General features: G+C 42.0%; 1 protein-coding gene across 3 annotated transcripts in view; it reads right to left on the reverse strand.

Moving 5' to 3' along the window:
- Positions 1–20,014, reverse strand: part of RHBDD1 (rhomboid domain containing 1) — a 133,315-nt gene that overhangs the window by 58,457 nt on the left and 54,844 nt on the right. For all 3 annotated transcript variants that reach the window (XM_040228466.1, XM_040228465.1, XM_040228468.1), the window contains exons 4-5: positions 13,358–13,446; positions 9,909–9,965 (exon numbers count right to left, since the gene is read on the reverse strand). In XM_040228466.1, the coding sequence (XP_040084400.1) occupies positions 9,909–9,965; positions 13,358–13,446 (146 nt within the window). The remainder of the gene's footprint in view (positions 1–9,908; positions 9,966–13,357; positions 13,447–20,014) is intronic.

The following is a 20,014-nucleotide window of genomic DNA, read 5'->3' on the forward strand; positions in this document are numbered from 1 at the left end:
TGCATTGGAGAAGGAAACGGCAACCCACTCCAGTGTTCTTGCCTGGAGAATCCCAGGGACGGGGGAGCCTGGTGGGCTGCCGTCTATGGGGTCACACAGAGTCGGACGCGTCTGAAGCAACTTAGTAGCAGCAGCAGCAGCAGTATTGCTATATAGCAGAAAACAATACAACAGTGCAAAATTTTTAAATATATATTTAAATTAAAAAAAAAGAAAGTTAAAAAAAAAGATGACCAATGGAGAATGCCTTCATGAGGGTGGGTGATAATTATCCTGTCACCATGGTACCACTGTTTCCACGTGGGACTGGACATGCCTGAGTCCTCATGTGCTGAAGATGAAGTAGATATTAATTTATGTTTAACTGCTTTTTATTGGAGTATATCTGATTTACAATATTGTGCTAGTTTCTACTGTACTTCAAAGTGAATCAGTTATACATACACACATACTTACCCATTCTTTTTTAGATTCTATTCCCATACAGCAGGGCTTCCCTTGTGGCTCAGCTGGTAAAGAATCCACCTGCAATGCGGGAGACCTGGGTTTGACCCCTGGGTTGTGAAGATCCCCTGGAGAAGGGGAAGGCTACCCGCTCCAGTATTATGGCCTGGAGAATCCAAACATGGACTATACAGTCCATGGGGTCGCAAAGAGTTGGACACGACTGCGCGACTTTTACTTCACTTGGGCTTCCCTAGTGGCTCACACGGTAGAGAGTGTACCTGCAGTGTGGGAGGCCTGGGTTCAATCCCTGGGTCAGAAGATCCCCTGGAGAAGGGAATGGCAACCCACTCCAGTATTCCTGCCTGGAAAATCCCCTGGACGGAGGAGCCTGGCAGACTGAAGTCCATGGGGTCGCACAGAGTCAGACACGACTGAGCGACTTTACTTTCTTTCACTTTCCCATACAGCAAGGAGACCAAACCAGTCATTTCTAAAGGAAATCAGTCCTGAATATTCACTGGAAGGATTGATGCTGAAGCTCCAATACTTTGGCCACCTGATGTGAAGAGCCAATTCACCGGAAAAGACCATGGGATTTTCCAGGTAAGAATACTGGAGTGAGTTTCCATGCCCTTCTCCAAGGGATCTTCCTGACCCAGGGACCGAACCTGCATCTCTCGCATTGCAGGCAGATTCTTTACCATTGAGCCACTTGGAAAGCCCGTGCTCTATATTAGGTTCTTATTAACTAGTTTACATAAGAAGATACTAATTTAGAAGGCATGAGTAGTACTGGAAGGGGACTGGAACGGGCTACTGATGTATGGAGTGGGTTCTTTCAGTTTACAGCTACTTAACACTGTCAGTGAAGACTTGGCTGGACATGAGAGAATGGTTAAAATGACAGCTGATAAAGCCTTACTGTCCAGTGGTTCCAAACAATGACAGACAGACCAATATTTACTACATATACTGTAGGACTTCTGTGTTAGGTATGATACTTCAGATGGTAATAACTAGAGTGAGATATAAAAGATAGAGTTTCTCTAATTGTAATTCTATGTCAGAGATCATAGTTTCTACTACTAGCCCTTTCGAGAAACTGGTTGCTAGATCAAAGGAGAGATGAGATAGCGTGGCCATTAAATAATGCTTTAAGAGTCAAACTTTTACATACTATTAACAAATTGACTTTTGCAAGATGTTTCCATCAAACTTTTCAACTCAATTTATTTTATTGCTCATATTTATGGAATTTGTTTGGAAGAGGTTATTTTTCCCCACATAAGACTGACAACTTAATTCTGGCATAATGAGAGAGTGTGTACATGCTAAGTCATTGCAGTCGTGTCGGACTCTTTGCAACTCGATGGACTGTAGCCCACCAGGCTCCTCTGTTCATGGGGATTCTCCAGGCAATAAAACTGGAGTGGGTTACCCTGCCCTCCTTGTGGGGATCGTCTTGAGTCTCTTATGTCTCCTGCATTGGTAGGTAGGTTCTTTATCACTAGTGCCACCTGGGACGCTCATGATGAGAGAGAATCCACTTAATTATTTTTCCTTCTCTCCTGCCACTGTCATACCCTTTGAAGATAATGTTTCAAATGTTTAATCAACGTGCTCCTGTTGCTGATGAAAATTCCTACCCTTCACTATGTATCTTGTGCCATATGCCTTCATATCATTCCATATCACCGTGGTACAGGCCTGAGTTTAAACTTATTGCTTTAATAAGACTATAGGGGTGTTGGGGGGAAGCCAACGAGAAGAACCCTGTAGGGTAGAAACTGGTTAAATTAAAATTTCATGTTCAAAATTTCTGGTAATTAGTCTTAAAAAATGAAATGACAATAGAACTCAGCTGGATAATCTAACTATAAGTGCTTATATAAATATTTGCCATGTAAAGTATCTGTGTCTGTTGGTTGTGTTTTTACAACAACTTTCAAGAGATTTAACTGAATTATATAGTAATAATTCATCAATTTAGAGCATATAACTCAATGGATTTTAGTAAATTCATGGAGTTGTGCCGTCACTGCCATAAACAACTTGAGAACACTTTTATCATCCCCCAAAGAAACCTGCACTCTTTAGTTATGAGAGAGTTAACAGGTGGGAAGGCCAGAGGTTCCCAAGCTGCAGGAGGAAATAAACTCCAAGTGGCAGTTTGTTTTCCTGCTCTACACAAAATTAAAAGAGGCTTCTTGTAATTCTGTATTGAGGACATCCGGTTTGGCCTTGAGCTAACCAATGTGTTTTTCTTATGTTAATGAAACTATGTATTTGCTTTGGAATTTGCCTTTCTTCAAAATGGTCCCCCCTAAGACTTTTTTTCTTCCCTCAAACCTTGGGCTGATAATGGCTCAACAAGCCAGTATTCCTGTCAATTGTTTTATGGCCTGGGGATGACACACCTCGTGCCAACCTATCTCAAAAGTGCATATTGTGGGAAAGGGGCCTAGTGCAACTCCTTCAGCCTTGAGGTATCGCTCTTATCTGATTAATAGCTTTCTAACAGACATAAAACACCTTCCTAAAAACCAGAAAGGCAGGCACTCTTTCTGGCCCCTTCTGATGTCTATGTCAGAGGCTTTCCCTATCTCTATTATACTTTAATAAAACTTTGCTACACAAAAAGCTCCAAGTAGTCAAGCCTCATCTCTGACCCCGGATCAAAATCCTCTCCTCCGGAAGTCACAAATTCCACGTAACACACAGCTCACAGCAGCAACCTTTCATCTTGGGGGCTTGTCCGCGATCTTCAAGACAAGGAAAGGATGATGGAAGCTCTAGTTCCTTACTCTCCTAGTAAACATGTTTTCTGCTATACTTTACTAACTCCATGGTGTGCCTATGTGTGTGAAATCAACAACCTTTCACTTACCAGTCCCCGATCAGCCTCAGTTCAGTTCAGTTACTCAGTCATGTCCAACTCTTTGCGACCCCATGAACTGAAGCATGCCAGGCTTCACCTGGAATGACCATCATCAACTCCTGGAGCTTGTTCAAACTCACGTTCGAGTCGGTGATGCCATCCAACCATCTCATCCTCTGTCGTCCCCTTCTTCTCCTGCTTTCAATCTTTCCCAGCATCGGGGTCTTTTCCAATGAATCAGTTCTTCGCATCAGGTAGTGAAAGTATTGAAGTTTCAGCTTTAGCATCAGTCCTTCCAATGGATATTCAGGACTGATTTACTTTAGGATTGACTGGTTGGATCTCCTTGCAGTCCAAGGGACTCTCAAGAGTCTTTTCCAACACCACAGTTCAAAAGCATCAGTTCTACAGCGCTCAGCTTTCTTTATGGTCCAACTTTCACATCCATACATGACTACTGGAAAAACCATAGCTTTGACTAGACAGACCTTTGTCAGTAATGTGTCTACTTTTTAATGCTGTCTAGGTGTGTCATCGGAGAAGGCAACTGCACACCACTCCAGTACTCATGCCTGGAAAATCCCATGGACAGAGGAGCTTGGTGGGCTGCAGTCCATGGGGTCGCGAAGAGTCAGACACGACTGAGCGACTTCACTTTCACTTCTCACTTTCATGCACTGGAGAAGGAAATGGCAGCCCACTCCACTGTTCTTGCCTGGAGAAGCCCAGGGACAGGGGAGCCTGGTGGGCTGCCGTCTATGGGGTCGCACAGAGTTGGACACGACTGAAGCGACTTAGCAGCAGCAGCAGGTGTGTCATAGCTTTTCTCCCAAGGAGAAAGTGTTTTTTAATTTCATGGCTGTAGTCATCATCTGCAGTGATTCTGGAGCCCAAGAAAATAAAGTCTGTCACTGTTTCCATTGTTTCCCCATCTATCTGCCATGAAGTGATGGGACCGGATGCCATTATCTTAGTTTTTGAATGTTGAGTTTTAAGCCGATCATCCTAGTCCTAAACAAACACTGGTCTACTTTCTGCCTCCATAGCTATGCCTATTATGGACAATTTTATTAAAGGAATCATATAATATGTTGTGATTCATGTATGGCTTATTTCATTCAGCATAATGTTTTCACGGTTTATCCACGTTGTAGCACAAATCTTTATTTCATTCTTTTTTGTGGCCAAGTAATATTTCATTGTATAAATATATCACATTTTGTTTATTCACGCACCAGTTGATGTCTTTTGGGTTATTTCTACCTTTTTACTATTGTGAATAATGCTACTACAAATATTTGTATACAAGTTGTTATTTGGACATATGTTTTCATTTCTCTTACCTAAGAGTGGAATTGCTAGGTCATATGGTAATTCTATATTTAACCATTTGAAACCGCTAGAATCTTTTCCAAAGAAGTTACACAATTTTCTATTTTTTAGGTGGCTTAGAATATTGGAATGGGTAGCTGTTCCGTTCTCCAGGGGATCTTCTCAACCCAGAGATCAAACCCAGATCTCCCACATTGCAAGTGGATTCTTTAGGTGGCTCAACTGGTGAAGAATCCACTTGCAATGTGGGAGACCTAGGTTTGATCCCTTGGCTGGGAAGATCCCCTGGAGAAGAGAACGGCTACCCACTCTAGTATTCTGGCCTGGAGAACTCTATGGACTACATAGATCATGGGGTCACAAAGAGATGGACACAACTGAGTGACTTTCACTTTCACTTTCTTTACCAGCTGAGCCACCAGGGAAGCCCAGAAATTAGTGGGGATTTACCAGACACCTCCTGTAACCCAACTTTTGTATTCTCACTCACATTTCCCATGTCAATATATAAACATTATGATATTTAAATCAGGATAAGGATATATCCTCAAATCCCTTCAATGATTTAGGACTGAAATGGGATCTGGACACAATTTTTAATATGGACACTCTTCCTCAAATTGGCTTCTACTCAACAGAACAATCAGAAAAATTCAGCTCCCACTACTGTGTTGGGCAACACATACCAGCAAGTTTCATATCCTAAGATAAAGGAGACTATGGCACTGCTACAAACCTTGCTTTCTGTGCTTTTCACCGAAAAGCCAAAAAAACATAACAAAACAAAAAAACCCCACCAACCAAAAAAAATAACCCCCCAAACCTTTCACATAAGGACAAATGATCAATACACAATAAATACACCTACTTCACAAAGAACAAAAAGACAGGGGCAACCATTCCACAACATAATAGAATATTTATGGACAAACCACTGAATACCACAGGATGCTTCAGCAATCCTGAATAGAGAGACTGCCCGATTCCCTAAGAGTGCCAATTATTCCACTGCAACATGAGAAGCACACTGGGCACTTTTCCACATGGCTCATTACCACTTTCAAATCCCTGTGGAAAGTCATTTTGTTGCAGAAGGTCTAAGCAGCATTTCTACCTATCTACCCTCAAAAATATTCGGCTGATTCAAAATCCAAAATAGCCCCAAAGCTCTGAATACCTATCTACACAGATACCAGAAACACGACATACATCTGTGGAGTTTCAACTGACAGATAAATTTGCTACGATTTGAAGCAATGTTTTCTTGATAGAGAAGAACATCTTTCTTCGTGCTATTTCTTATTTAAAGTACAACTGAGCAGTGCCTTCACGAAATAAAGCTTACAACTCCAAACATCTGAATATTATAAAATCTAATTTGGTACTTGCCAGACAAAACATGGGGAGAGAGAAAGGGAAAGTTTTAATGCTTTAAGTCAAAAAGACTAGTGTGGTTAAACGTTCTACATCGTCAGTCATGAGTTATCAACAGGACCGAAGATCCCATCAATATCTATTACAATGAGAAGAGGTCTCCTAGGACCAAAAATTTTCTATAGCTGTTCCACTGGCCCAATCAGATATTTTAAAATCTTCATAATAAACATGGCTGGAAAAACCTAACAATCATACACTTGAGATAAATAAGTTTAAATTATATCCTGTGCTGAATGCTAGTCTAATATTCTTTTGTAGTTATATACTTTGGCTCTGTAATAAAAGAAATTCTGGTTATCATTATTCTATGAACTACTCCATCTGTTCCTTATACACATACCAGGATTTCATGGCAAAAGAGATCAAGAAACACCACCAAGATCAGAAAGATTGGTAACAGCTTTTTAAACATTCATGAGGTTCTGTGACCTATAAATTCTTTTCCAGCTAAGGACGGCCATATTCAGAATAAATCATTGCCTGTAAGAGATACATATGCTCTCATAAAAGTTCCCTAGGTGACCATTAGCGTGGCCACCTGGCCTTATGTAGTGCTGCCTTTGAAGAAATCCAATCACTTCAGCGGAAGAAATATAAATATGATAATCTTACAGGGGATAGGAAAGGAAGGCAAGAGAGGCTTTTATTATTGCCTTTCATTCTCTGGTCTGTGTCTGCTCTGCTTATGCCTCTTTCATATGAAGGAGGCTTTTAGCAGGTTTCCCTTTTTTTCTTAGTAAGTTCAAAAAAGATGAAAGAAAAGTCAGTAAGGGAACCTGCCCTCTTTGGTAAGGTTAAATCAGTAGAATGCCTATGTTATATCCCTGTACAACAGAAACAGCAGAGGCTAGGAATCAGTGACTTGCATGTTTAGTCCTAGTTATGTAACTAAGTGCCCATATGACTTTAGCCAAAATACTTAACATTTTTAAACCTCAATTCCCAATTGTCATAGAAGATGTTGGGATGAGGTCATTTATGATAGTTCAAGCCACGTCTGTGCACAGATATGTTATTATTCTCTTCATCCACAGGATCATTCCTGTTTCTCCTGGAGATTTAAAAAATGAACCAGGAGAGAAACCCCTTTTCCTTGAGTACTCTGAGGTATTAGGAGCCATATATACTGGAGAGAATAAGGTCAACAGGAAGAGAGAAATCACAATGGGAGACAGAGCCAAAACAGTCTTCCTGTAAGATTCATCTCTTCCGAGTCACATGGGCTGAGAAACCTCTACTCAGACTTAAGTCAGTGTGAGCTGGCCTCCATAACCAACAACCAAAAGGACCCAGTGTTCTTCCGTCAGACTGTATCAGCTCTGTTGACACCTAATCATCACACCTCCTCTCTTCAGATGAGTTCAGATAGAAACAAGTGAGCTTGCACTGTGTAACAACTGTTCCTCTCCTGCACCAAGACCACAGTTCTAGGATTTTAAGCCTCCAGAGCATCAGAAGTGAAAGCCTCAGAGTGAAGCCGCTGGGGAAGAACAGTATTCTTCATTGTAGTCCATAAGCCTAGGTAATCCCAATCATCTAAGCCTAGGATTTTTCTTCCTGAATCCATTAGAATCACTTGAGACACTTTTTTTTTTTTTTTTTTTTAAAGGCCTAAGTGTCCCTGTCTCTATCCCAACTATAACTTAACTGGTCTGGGTTGAATTCAAGCCATGGACACACTGTAAAAGCTTCGCAGGTGGTTCACATAAACAGCCAAGTTTGACCATCACGATCCAAGCCTTCACAACTACATCAAAAACGTATCTTGATTGTAACTCTTAACAGTATCATTCTACTGAGTAAATCATTCAGTGGTACTCCACTACATTCTGGAAATTCTGGGCAGGCTGTTTCATAAAGGGTTGAAAAGCCCTTTCCTTTCATTGCTTTCCTTAACTTCATCAAGTTAAGTAAGGATGCTTGCTTACCTCATCAAGACACAGCACTCCACCTCTTCTGGGTGAACTCCACTAACTGCAACCCTGCTCCCTCCCTTCCAGGCTGAGCACTGACTGCACTGCATCAATATGTCTGAAATGGACTCCGACCTCTGCCAGGAAGGAGCAACTGGGACTGGACTAGATCTACCAAATCAAGTAGAAGATGGGAGAAAACATATGAGATGGATGTTTTCAGGCATTGTATAATTGGCAGTTCAAGATTCTGAATCTTGAGAGAAGGGAAATACAGGAAATGAGCCTGAAGGCACCCTCTAGACTGTGGTTCAGGGAGCAGGGAGGGACACAGGCAGATGCAGCAGGCTCCCTGAGTAGAGCTGAAATTTTCAGGGCGGAATACAGCAAAGGAGAAAACTATGTGTACAGAAAAACCTCCAGAAATCTTCCTGGGGTCAACTGGAGATTCTGTTGAACATTAACTATCATCATGTTATTCTGTACTACTTGATTCCATGGTTCACCATTCTGTTTTCTATACCCAGATTAGTCCTATTTGCTTCTACTGTTTTGCCTTTCCAAATGTACGGCACCTACAATCAAGTCCTGGTTATAAACTCTGAGACAAGGACTATAGCTCTTTTCTTCTCTCCCACAGTGGTCAGTCTGACAAACGTGCATAGCATGACCACTCACAGAGTGCTACTGGGTAAACCAGACTGAGGGTCAGAATACTGTATGGGAAAACAAAGCAAAAGCACCAATATATACCTAATTATATAATTCTTTGTACTTGTATTATTTAAGCCAGGGGTCAAAAAGCTACAAGTCGGAGTACAAATACAACCCACTGCCTGTTTTTATAAATAGGGTTTTACTGGAACACAGCTGAGGACCTTTGCTTATGAATAGTATCTGGCTGGCTTCCCAGGTGGCACTAGTGGTAAAGAACCCACTTGCCAATGCAAGAGATGCAAAGACTCAGGTTCGATCCCTGGGTTGGGAAGATCCCCTGGAAGAGGAAATGGCAATCCACTCCAGTATTCTTTCCTGGAAAACTCCATGGACAGAGGAGACTGGTATGCTAGAGGCCACGGGGTCACAAAGAATAGGACACGACTGAGTGACTGAACAGTGTATGGTCATCGTCACATTATGACGACAGGTGGCCTAGTTGAGACAAAAACTACATATGGTCAACAAAGCCTGTAGAATCTCAAACAGTAGCTACCTGGCCCTTTACAGGAAAGCTTGCGGACCCCAGATTTAAGTTACAGTGGTTCTCGACAGGCAGGACTACAAAGCCACCCACTGCCTCTGGCGCTTAGGCTCTTTGATGCTTGTTTGCTGGTACTGATCCAGGATATTACAGTGCAGCCTTGCCAGGCTAGAATGTAAGGGCTTTAGCTTTAAAAAGGTCATATGCTTGAATAGGAAGTCCTTTTTACCTATTTACAAAGACCTCTAGAAAAAAATACCTTCTCCTCTTTAGCTGTTAAAGGAATGCCTATCTTGGCTTCTTACAGTAAGTGTGACTCTTCTGAATATGTAGGTGGAGTGGACCGTGGAGAACTGTATATATGAAAGTAACTTCTAACACTTAGCCAGTGAATGGTCTCTTAGACTGAGTATCAAGGGGCTTGTTTCTCATACAAATCTTAACAAGTCTGAGAAACTTCAAACCAATCATTTAACATGTTCTTGCTGGAGTTCCCTCTTTCCCTAACAACGCACACAAATATGCTCCCTGGAGAGCGCCTCTATCTAGCTTCCAGGGACATTAGAGGCACACAGACCTAATGTCTGGTGTACTCTCCAACAGCATAACTCATATTATCTTACAGGAGCTCTGTAGTAACAAACAGTGTAATTAAAAAAAAAACAAGTTTAACTGTATTAAATGAAATAAAGTTACTTACCTGAACTATTAAAGTAGTACTGCTGTCCTGGGTAATCAATATTGGATGGGAAAATGCCTAAATATGAAGGGAAAAAAAAAAAAACAAAAAACATTTTAATTGTAGCCATAAGGCTCTACCCTGACCCCTACTGCCAGTTTTACTGAGGTATGATTAACAAATTAAAATTGTATGTGTTTGGGTTGGTCGTGATTTTTTAAAAAGGTGTACAATGGGATGATTTAATACACATATATGTTATGAAATGATAACCACAATTATGTTAATTAACACATCTATCACTTTATATACTTCCCATTGTGTGTGTATATATATGAGAAAAACGTAAGATCTATTCTCTTTGTAAATTTCAAGTACTCTTTCAAGTATTAATGAAGTGCTATTAACTATAGTCACAATGCTGAACACTACATCCCCAGAACTTACTCATCTTATAATTGAAAGCTTGTACCCTTTGACCAACATCTGCATCTACCCCACCTGCCACTGCCTGGAAACCACTGTTCTACTCTCTGGTTCTGTGAGTTCCGCGTTTTTCGATTTCACATGTAAGTGACAACATACTTAATTATCCGGCTTATTTCACTTAGCACAGTGTCCTCCTGGCTCACCGACTTTATCAAAAACAGGATTAGTGTTCTTTTCATGACTGATAATACTCCATTATATATACACACATACCACATTTTCTTCACCCATTCATCACACATTTGGGATGTTCCCCTATACTGGTTATAGTGAACAAATGCTATAAGGAACATGGGAGTACAGATATATCTTCGAGACATTGATTTCATTTCCTTTGGAAATACACACAGAAATGGGATTCTTGGATCTTGGTAGTCTTATTTTTTATTTTTTGAGGACCCTCCATGCTATTTTCCATAGCGGCTGCACCAGTACACATTCTCACTAACATCCTCACCTAACTTTTTATCTCTTGTCTTTTTGATAATAGCTGTCTTAACAATTCCTGACTGCCATCGATGTTATAAAGCTACAGTAAACAAAGCAGTATGTGCATGTGTGTGCCCAGTCACGTAGCCATGCCCAGCTCTTTGCAACCCCTTGGACTGTAGCCTGCCAGACTCCTCTGGCCATGGGATTCTCCAGCAAGATTAGTGAAGTGGGTTGCCATTTCCTTCTGTAGGGGATCTTCCTGACCCAGGGATCGAACCCGTGTCTTCTTTGTCTCCTGCACTGGCAGGGAGATTCTTTACCACTGAGCCACCTGGGAAGCCCATTGTATACTATAAAGCTATAGTCAACAAAACAGGATGGTACTGGAATAAAAATAGACATGTTGTCTGATAGAACAGAATAGCCCTAAAGCTGTAACTACCAGCCTTTCCAACAATTACTAACTTCTTTGTAACAAAGCTTAAAGTCATTATAAATAATTTCTGAACAATTAAAATATACTCTCTTTTGTTTGGGGTTAGTCCTACAGGGAACAGAATGTGGTAGGGACAATGAAACTCTAACTTATACTCTCTGAAGTTCCTTAAAGTTCCTGACGACATAAGATGGTCTGTGCCTTCTAAAGGACCAAGCTTGGTCTTTGAGATCTCTGTACAAGTAGAGATGCTCTGGCTATAGAGAGAACATGCCCCATAACAAGGGTGTTCATGAGCCATGTTCTTACCCTTCCTAAGGGACTTTCCTGTTTCTTACCCCTGAAAGGGCAATAGGACAGAAAATTTAGCTCTGGTGAAGGAAAGGAGAGAGGGAAGAGTAACAGGGGACACCCTCAGTGTGATGCTCCTTTCCCAGGAGTTATCGGACAGTTCATGTATTTCCACAGGGCTCCTGGGTCACTTCAGTTCTCAAATCACTTTCTCCTGCTTTACTGGAAAAAAGGCAGAGATTGCACGCTATTTGTGAACAGCACTGAATGTTTCAACTTCTAGTATTCAATTTTCTACTTATTATACTGAAAATATAATGATGTAAAAATAAGTCTCCTTAGAAAACAGGCAAGGTTTCAGGGAGGAAACTAAAAGTTAAAATGTTACAATTATGGGGAAAATCCTCTTTAAAAACAAAATATTTGCCTAAATTTCATAATATGTCTGTAAGAAAGCTTTAATAACCACTTAATCCTCACACACACACACAAAAGAAACAAAATATTAGACTTCTAAGAATCATTTCTTTTCGTGTATCAGCACTGAGGACATTTGGGCAACAAAACTCATAACTAGATTTCCATAATTATGTTGTATCAAAAATATAATAAAATGCTACATTTTCAATACAGGGGGCTCCTGCTGCCTCCTCCAGGCACACACACCAGAAACACAGTAAGATGCAAATGCAGGAAAATAAAAACTTGTGTGGATGCAACACAGTCTGTAAAAATCACCCAAAAGTGAATACAACCAGCTAATAAAGGCAAGGGCACAATGTTTAGAAAGCTTTCTAATATCATGAATATTATATGGTTTGCAAGAATACCAGTCATGGGCACAAATAGCAAAAACAAACTATTTATGGTTCAAGAGAAGGTAAAATAGTCTCAGAAGATTACCCATGAGTAAAAGATGAAATATTGGAACTCATATGGTCTATAGAACAAGTGTTTGCAAAACAGTTGCCTTATAAGTCACGACTAGTATAGCATTTTCAATTAAGAGAGCCAAACAATTCATAGGTTTCCTAAGTAAAATAAAGTATTTTCATTGAGCAGCAATTAGAAGGGAAATCATTTTCTTAATTAAAAAGCAGGAGCCATGCTTCAGGAATAACAGACTTGGTTTGGCCACGCATGAAAAAACGTCTCGCCCACCAAGGACCTAGTAGTCATTTTGAATTCTCTAAAATACTGACCTTGTACTTCAGGACAGATTTGTCTTTCTTTTTTTAACTTTGCTTTGCACTTTGAATTCATGGAATGTTACAGAAGACAGCATATTTTAAACCTGCTTTAGTTCTCTCAATTTCAAGGAAATAGTGGTTTTCGGTAAGTGGCAATAATGCTGTGGGTGTTTAAGTGTGTACCTCATTTGTCCCCTAAGAAAGCATCAGGTTTAAAACTGGGGCTTTCAGTCGTCTTTTTGGAGCTATGAGAGGACCAGCACCAGCCGGTTCGCCTCTTAGTTTAAAAAGAGCCGATTAGGGAATTCCTAAGTTGAATCACAGGGAAACTTGGGGTTGCTTTTCTTCCATTAAAATGAAGATGAACTTCCAACTAGCCAAGCCAGAGGTGTTCTGTGCTTGTGTGCTCAGTTCCTCAGTCATGTCTGACTCTTAGCGACCCCATGGACTGTAGCCCGCCAGGCTCCTCTGTCCATGGAATTCTCCAGGCAAGAATACTGGAGTGGATTGCCATTTCCTACTCCAGGGGATCTTGCCAACTCAGGGAACGAACTAGCGTCTTTTATGTCTCCTGCGTTGTGGCAGGTGGATTCTTTACCATTAAGCCAGGGAAGAAGCCCTGTTCTCCATACCTGTGCACGATTCCATGATCTTCTTCAGAGGCCCATGAGTGTACATCAGTCCAACAAGAATTCCAGCCAGATGCCCAGCAAAGGAAGTCCTAGGAGAGAAGGAGAACCTTCATGAGTGTTTGCTCCGCTGCGGACTACACACTGTCTTCTCAATAGCCAGGGGCGTGTCAGTCAGTCACAGTTTGCAGGCTCTAGTTCTGCACCACATCTTTCATGCTGAGCAGCATTTAACTCAGTCCCAAGGGCATCACTTCCTACCTTACAAGAAAAAAAAAAGTACAATGAATAACAAGCATAACAGGTTTAAAAGGCAATCTCCTTCCTTGACCAAGAGAAGTGATCTGGCTCCTTCAGGACAGCAGAAGTGTTTTTGTCAAGACAACCCATTATGCTTCTTCCAGTTTTATGCCTGTAGCTCTTATTAGGAAGTATCAATAAAATCCATTTCCTCTGAATTAAAATCTTGAATTAGTCAGCCACTGTGAGAGACGGCTGTTACCTGTGTTCACTGCAGACCAGACAGCTACAGTTTTCCCACTCTGACTAGGGAGGCAAAGAGCAAGAGAAAACTTTGCAGAAGAGATTGATATGTCCACCCCTTCTCGCACTCCTCTCATAAATGAGGATCTTTCAGTCCCTCAGCCCCTCAAAACCCCCAAAATGTAAACCTCAAGCTTGGAAGATGAGATAGAGCTTTAAATCAGTTCCACTCTTCTTAAAATAGCATCTATGATTAGAAATTCCTTCTGAATATAAATACAAGGCAAGCCCCAGCTACGTATATGCTGAATGAGTAAAAAGAGTAAATTGAAGATCATCCAGCCTGGCTGTCTGGCGCCCCCAGCTCCCGCTCTCAGTGCAGCCCACGCCCTCCATCAGCTATTTTCCCCAAACGGAGGTGAGGTCATGGATGTCACTACCACTGTTGGGCTCACTGACTCCTCTGCTTCCAGACACTTTAGCCTATGCTCAAGGCCTTCCCACTCATGGCCCTGCCCATCTCTTCTCTCTGTCCTCATCTCCTACTAAACCCACCCGCACAGCCCACTGCCATACCCCTCAAGAGCTCACTGATGACCCCACGGCTAAAGTGAAGAGTACCCCATCAAAAAAACTCTTCACATCTCAGCTGAAGGGCTCCTCTTCCTTCGAAAGTTACCAAGGAGCTGATGTGAACTCCAAGAGCACAGTGACTTTTGTGGTTTACACAGAGGTATCTCGCACACCTAGGATGGTGCCTGGCACAGGACAGACACCCAAATTTGTGTGGAATGCATAATTCCAGTGTCCCAGGATGGTTTCAGCAAGAAGAGCAGGAGGCAATTTAAAGTCGCTGTACCTACGGCCTCAGAACACTGGCTGTGCCACGGCAGGGACTGAGCCGTGCCACTGATGCCATCACCCTCGTGAGATGCAGAATCAAATCCAATATACCTTGTGACCATGGCAGCAAAGGACAGGGGCAAGAGGCCTGCAGCCACAAGTGAAGCAGCCACAAGTAACCGTCACGGTCTCAGGGCCGGGGAGAGTGGCTGGCTCTCAGGAAAGAAACAGACAAGGGAGCACTTCGGAGAAAAAGATGAAAGGAAGCCTTGTGTAGTCAGGACGGTCCTGCCCAATAGCCAGTTCAATCACACCACTGCCCAAACAAGGCCCCGCAGGCATCTACACACACTGAAAGACGTACCATGTGTGGGCGTGCATGTGTGCACGCTCATACACACATACACGTAATCATTCCTTAAGGATAGCTGTTATTTTCATCAAATATCTCTAACTAATGGCATGTTTGACCTGATAATAAAAACATGGGATCAGACAGTCAGTTTTCCATTTTCAGGGAAGAACAATATTAACTGTGCTTTCCTTTAGCTTTTCCAAAAAAAAACCCGAACTGTACTTATTTTATTCTATTTTTAGGCAAATAAACTCTCCAACTAGTTCGAGGAATGGCAAAGAAAGTGGTGGTTTGAGCAAAGAGGCCAAAATCAAAACTTTAAAAACAGTAACTTCGATTTAACTGAAAAGAATAAAATACATCAATATCTTTGAAACTTTTCAAGCCAATCTTTATGGTAAGTTATACAGCTATAACATGACATGGGAGAAAATTTCAGTGTTAAATCCCAACCTATTAAACAATCAAGTTTAAACCTCATTTATAAATTAGAGCACAACAGTTAATATAGTAAAAAAAAAAAAAAAAGACGTATATTTTGTATTAAGCTTCCCTGGTGGCTCAGCAGTAAAGAATCTGCCTTGCCAATGCAGGCGACTTGGGTTCTGTCCCTGGGTCGGCAAGATCCCCTGGAGGAAGAAATGGCAGTCCACTCCAATACTGTTGCCTGGAGAATGCATGGACAGAGGAGCCTGGCAGGCTACAGTCCATGGGGTTGCAGAAAGTCAGACACAACGGAGCGACCAAACAACAACATAGTTTCTCTCTCTAAATGGGTTTGGAGAAGTCTAAGTTATAATCACATTACACATAACTAAGGAAGGGAGGCAGGCAGACCAGAGACTATATTTCATTATCTGCCTAAATTCAGCATTTTCCACTAAAGTCCCATCTCAACACTCTTATTGTCCTTATCATTTCATCTAAGCAATATAGAAGTGTTTTCTTTTAAAATAAAAAATACGCAGAGCTTATGATCTTATTCAATCAAAACTGAGAACCTCTCAGGACTTCCCCAGTGGTCCATTGGTTAAGACCCTGCGTTTCCAATGCAGCAGGTGAAGGCTTGATTCCTGGTCGGGAAACGAAGATCCCACCTGCTGCACACGGCATAGCTAACACAACCAACCAACCCTGAGAAAAGTCTCAACATTATACACGGAAAAGGGAAGGATGCCATCCATGACAAGGGAATCATATGCTTGTCTCAAGAGGTGAGTTAACCTGCTCCATGCTGTAGGTAACTGTTTGACAAACCACTACCCTTCGCCTTCTAAGAGATAGCCACGTCATGAGAGAGAAAACAGACCTGCAGAGGAGAAACGGAAGTGGAGCTGGGAGCTTCCTTCTCCCCAGTAGGATGGGGCAGTCCAGTCCTAGGATTAGGACACTTTATCCCGGCCCCTGGGGGTGCTGGGAAGGAGGCAGGGATAAAGGAGGCCCCGGGGCTTTGAGGGAAGAAGACACACCTGTGTCTTCCGGGCTCTCTGATTAGTGGCTTGGGAATGTCAAATGTCACAGCTTTAGAAACAGACTGTGTTCCTAGGATCATAATGACACATGCTAAACAGATGTTTCAACATTTCTGACATCTGAGGCTCCCCAAGCTCCATAGCAACCCTCCTAGAAGGTGCACTCTCCTCTGCTCTTACTTATACCTGCTGGCTGACACCCCAAGTGGCAGGCTGGGGAAACCCTGCTTTTAGGAACAGCCTGAGAAGGTCTCAGGTTGGCATGAGGATCTGGTGGTGACCTTGTCTCCTCCATCCTAATCTATGGCAGTTCCTCAGAGATAGAACCGCTGTCCTCAACTCTGCATCCACGACCACACCTGGCCCAGCATCAGCAGCACTGAGAAGTGGCCTGACTCTAGTTCTTAGTAAACAACTCCTGAAGGAGTAGAGAAGTAGAATTAAGCTTAACACACAAAACGCACACACCTGACCTACATTACAACTACACTCTAAAAGCACAAGAAACACCGGTCGCCAGTGAATAGCTGCTTTAGTATCAAGTTTCGCTGGGAGAGAATGATTGAACACACACTTCCTCCCCGTGCTCACTCCTGCACACTTGGACAATGTATTACACAAACCATGTGTTCACTGAACAAAACAACAGCACTAAGTGTATTATTATTTAGAGGCTTTGTTTCTTCTGATAGCTCAAGAGGGACTCTTTAGAAAATCCTAACAGCTATAGTCAAACATTGACTGTGATGGTGAGATGTGGTCACAAGAGCCAGATATACCACTGCTGTATGTAGCCACACAGGATGTGCGCTGTGTGAACTACAGACAGAAGGCAAATCACCTGTCCAGGGTCTCAGTGGTTCTGCAAAGTAACTGACAGATCTGAAATTCAAATCCAGATGCTCCGATCTCACTGTCAGAGCGAGTTAAGTGCTGATATAATTTCTTCTTAACTGGGGGACAATACAATAATCCAGTAGTCCTTTAACTTGTCCAGGTTCTAAATCTCTTTAAATGTGTGATAAATGCCATGAATCTTGTCTGTGGAAAGACTCCACATTCACAAGGTATGTCAGTTATCATTTTAAGAAGTTCACAGATGCCTTGAATCCTATCCATGGACCTCTGATTAAAAATCCTTGCCTGAAAACAATTCATCACAAACAGAAGAATTTCGAATACCGGCACTAAGTCTAAGCAGTTACATACTCAGCTGGAAAAACATTTTGTTTGTATTCAAATCCTGACACAGAGGCAGCCATTTCCTTAGGTCACTTAAGTTTATGACCATGTCCAACTTCTTTGTGGGCCCATTGCTCTCTCATGGTGGAACCTACATTTGGGATCAATTTCTTTCTCTCTAAAATCCAACTTTTAGCAATTCTTTCAGTTCAAGCCTGAGAGTAAAAAATTCTGCCAGTCTTTGTAGGTTCAAGAAGGTCCTATTTCTGAATCTACCACGGCTGCTAAGAAATGCTCTGACCATCAGACAGTCATTTTTCTATAGGTGATCTGGCTCTTCTCTCAGCGTTTAAGATTTCCTCTTTATGTCAGATTCACTGCCATTATGGATCATTCCAGTTGTACACTGGTTTAATTCCCTCCTTGAGATTTGCTGCTGCTTTTTCAACCCGAGGTCTCATGTCTTTCTATAGTTATGAAAAATCTTCATGGTTTTTCATCCTGTGGACCTCCAGCGATGTAGCACTTCTGTATTGAGCAGAGTGGGGGTTCAATACGTGTTTATAGAAAAAAACTAAAAAAAAAAAAAAAAAGAAAAGTAAATATCAAATCAATGTTGCTACACGTAAGGAATAGTGATGGTGGAAAGATAATTTGGGAGCAAAACTAAGATACTATTGTGGATCAAAGGTCAATTACCTCTCAATAAAGCTGAAGAAAAGATACCATTGTGGATTTTAGTTCCACAGGCGATATGCAGACAATATTATGAATACCAACACACAGCATTCTTTCCTACCACGCCAGCGTCAGCTGATCCCCCCACTCCTTTAACAGGCAAATTATTTGTCAGACTGAGCTAAGTGGTTATACAAATGTTCCTACCACCACATGCACTGATGAAGAAGCAAAACTGAAGTTATGATCCGAAGCCAGGACAAGCTCTACAGGGCCTCTGTTAAATGGTAAACTCTGCCCACAGTTGCAGAGGTGATCCTCTCAGGCACAGTTCAGAAAGCAGGCAATGAATTACTCTAAGACGTGATCTCACTGTGGATGAACAGCAAAAGACCCCATTAAGGACGCAACTTGGTGGAGACCCGGTATTGGACAAGGTAAGATGATAAGGTAGGGTTAAAGACAGTCAGCTAGAAGTGGCCTCTGGTACTGGATGTTCCAGAATTTCCTCCTGTAAAAGCAGCTACTACCAGGTAGGGACTGAGTGGATCAGAAGGTCTGGGGATCTGAATAAAAGGCCCCTGACTGCCATGACAGAAACAAGATGTAGCAAGAATTTTTCAGCTTTAATGAACATCACTATGGAAAATCTCGATCAGATGGCTTCTTCCCAAGATACCCTGTTCTTAAACCATCTGTTTTCTATCTGTGATGCTTTGTTCAACCACAGCCAGCCTGATTCTTTAGCAATAGCACTGTGGGAGATACCTGATCTGTGTATCTCTCACCATACCTTCCTCATGCCCTCTCCAGCTCGCTGTGGCCTCAGAAGGAAAAACTAGTCTCCTTCCAGTATTATATCTCCTTAAAGGTAATGCAATCTCTACTCTCCATGTTGGTTCGATAAACATGGCACCAACCTCAAACACAGAGCTGGGAGCTGACCGCTGACATTTACTTCAGTCCCAGACAAACAAGACCTAAACAAAAATAAGCATGACAAAGGTGGGAGGAGCCTCTCTTCCACAAGAGCTTCCAATATGATAGATGATACCAAGCAATTGCTTGGCTCTCAAGTCCACGTCTCTCAGCCTGGCAGCAAGAGAATCCCACGAGCTGGATCAAGGAACTAGCATTCATTCATTCACCAAATACTTACTGACTGACTACAAACTGACTATAAACAAGACAAACAGTTACTGCCTCACAGAGCTTATAATTGGTGGGGGAAACACACACTGACAGTAAATTGTGTTAAGTGTAGGGAAGTGACGCCACTTCCCCTAGGGTGGTCTGGGATGGCTCCTTAAGTGGCATTTAAAGTGACATACACAGGATTTGAAGCTGGCAGGCCACGAGGCGAGGATGGGAGCCTCTGGCAGGGAAAAGTACATATGGAAGAACTTTGAGGGAAGGAAGAACTCGGTGTTTTAAAAACACTGAGATGGCTATGAGGTGGCCGAATATAGTGAGATGATGGAAACCATGAATTTCAGCATGAGATGAATTTAGAAAAAACAGGTAAAGGTCAAGTCCTATAGGCCTTATGTGCCATGCGGAGGAATTTGGGTCATTTCATAAGTACATTGGGCGGCCACTGGAGAAGTTTAAAAAGGAGGATTCTTAAGAGTGATCTATTCTGTCTGC

This window comes from Oryx dammah, unplaced genomic scaffold (assembly GCF_014754425.2).
Source record: "Oryx dammah isolate SB20612 unplaced genomic scaffold, SCBI_Odam_1.1 HiC_scaffold_27, whole genome shotgun sequence".
NCBI classification, from domain to species: Eukaryota; Metazoa; Chordata; class Mammalia; order Artiodactyla; family Bovidae; genus Oryx; species Oryx dammah.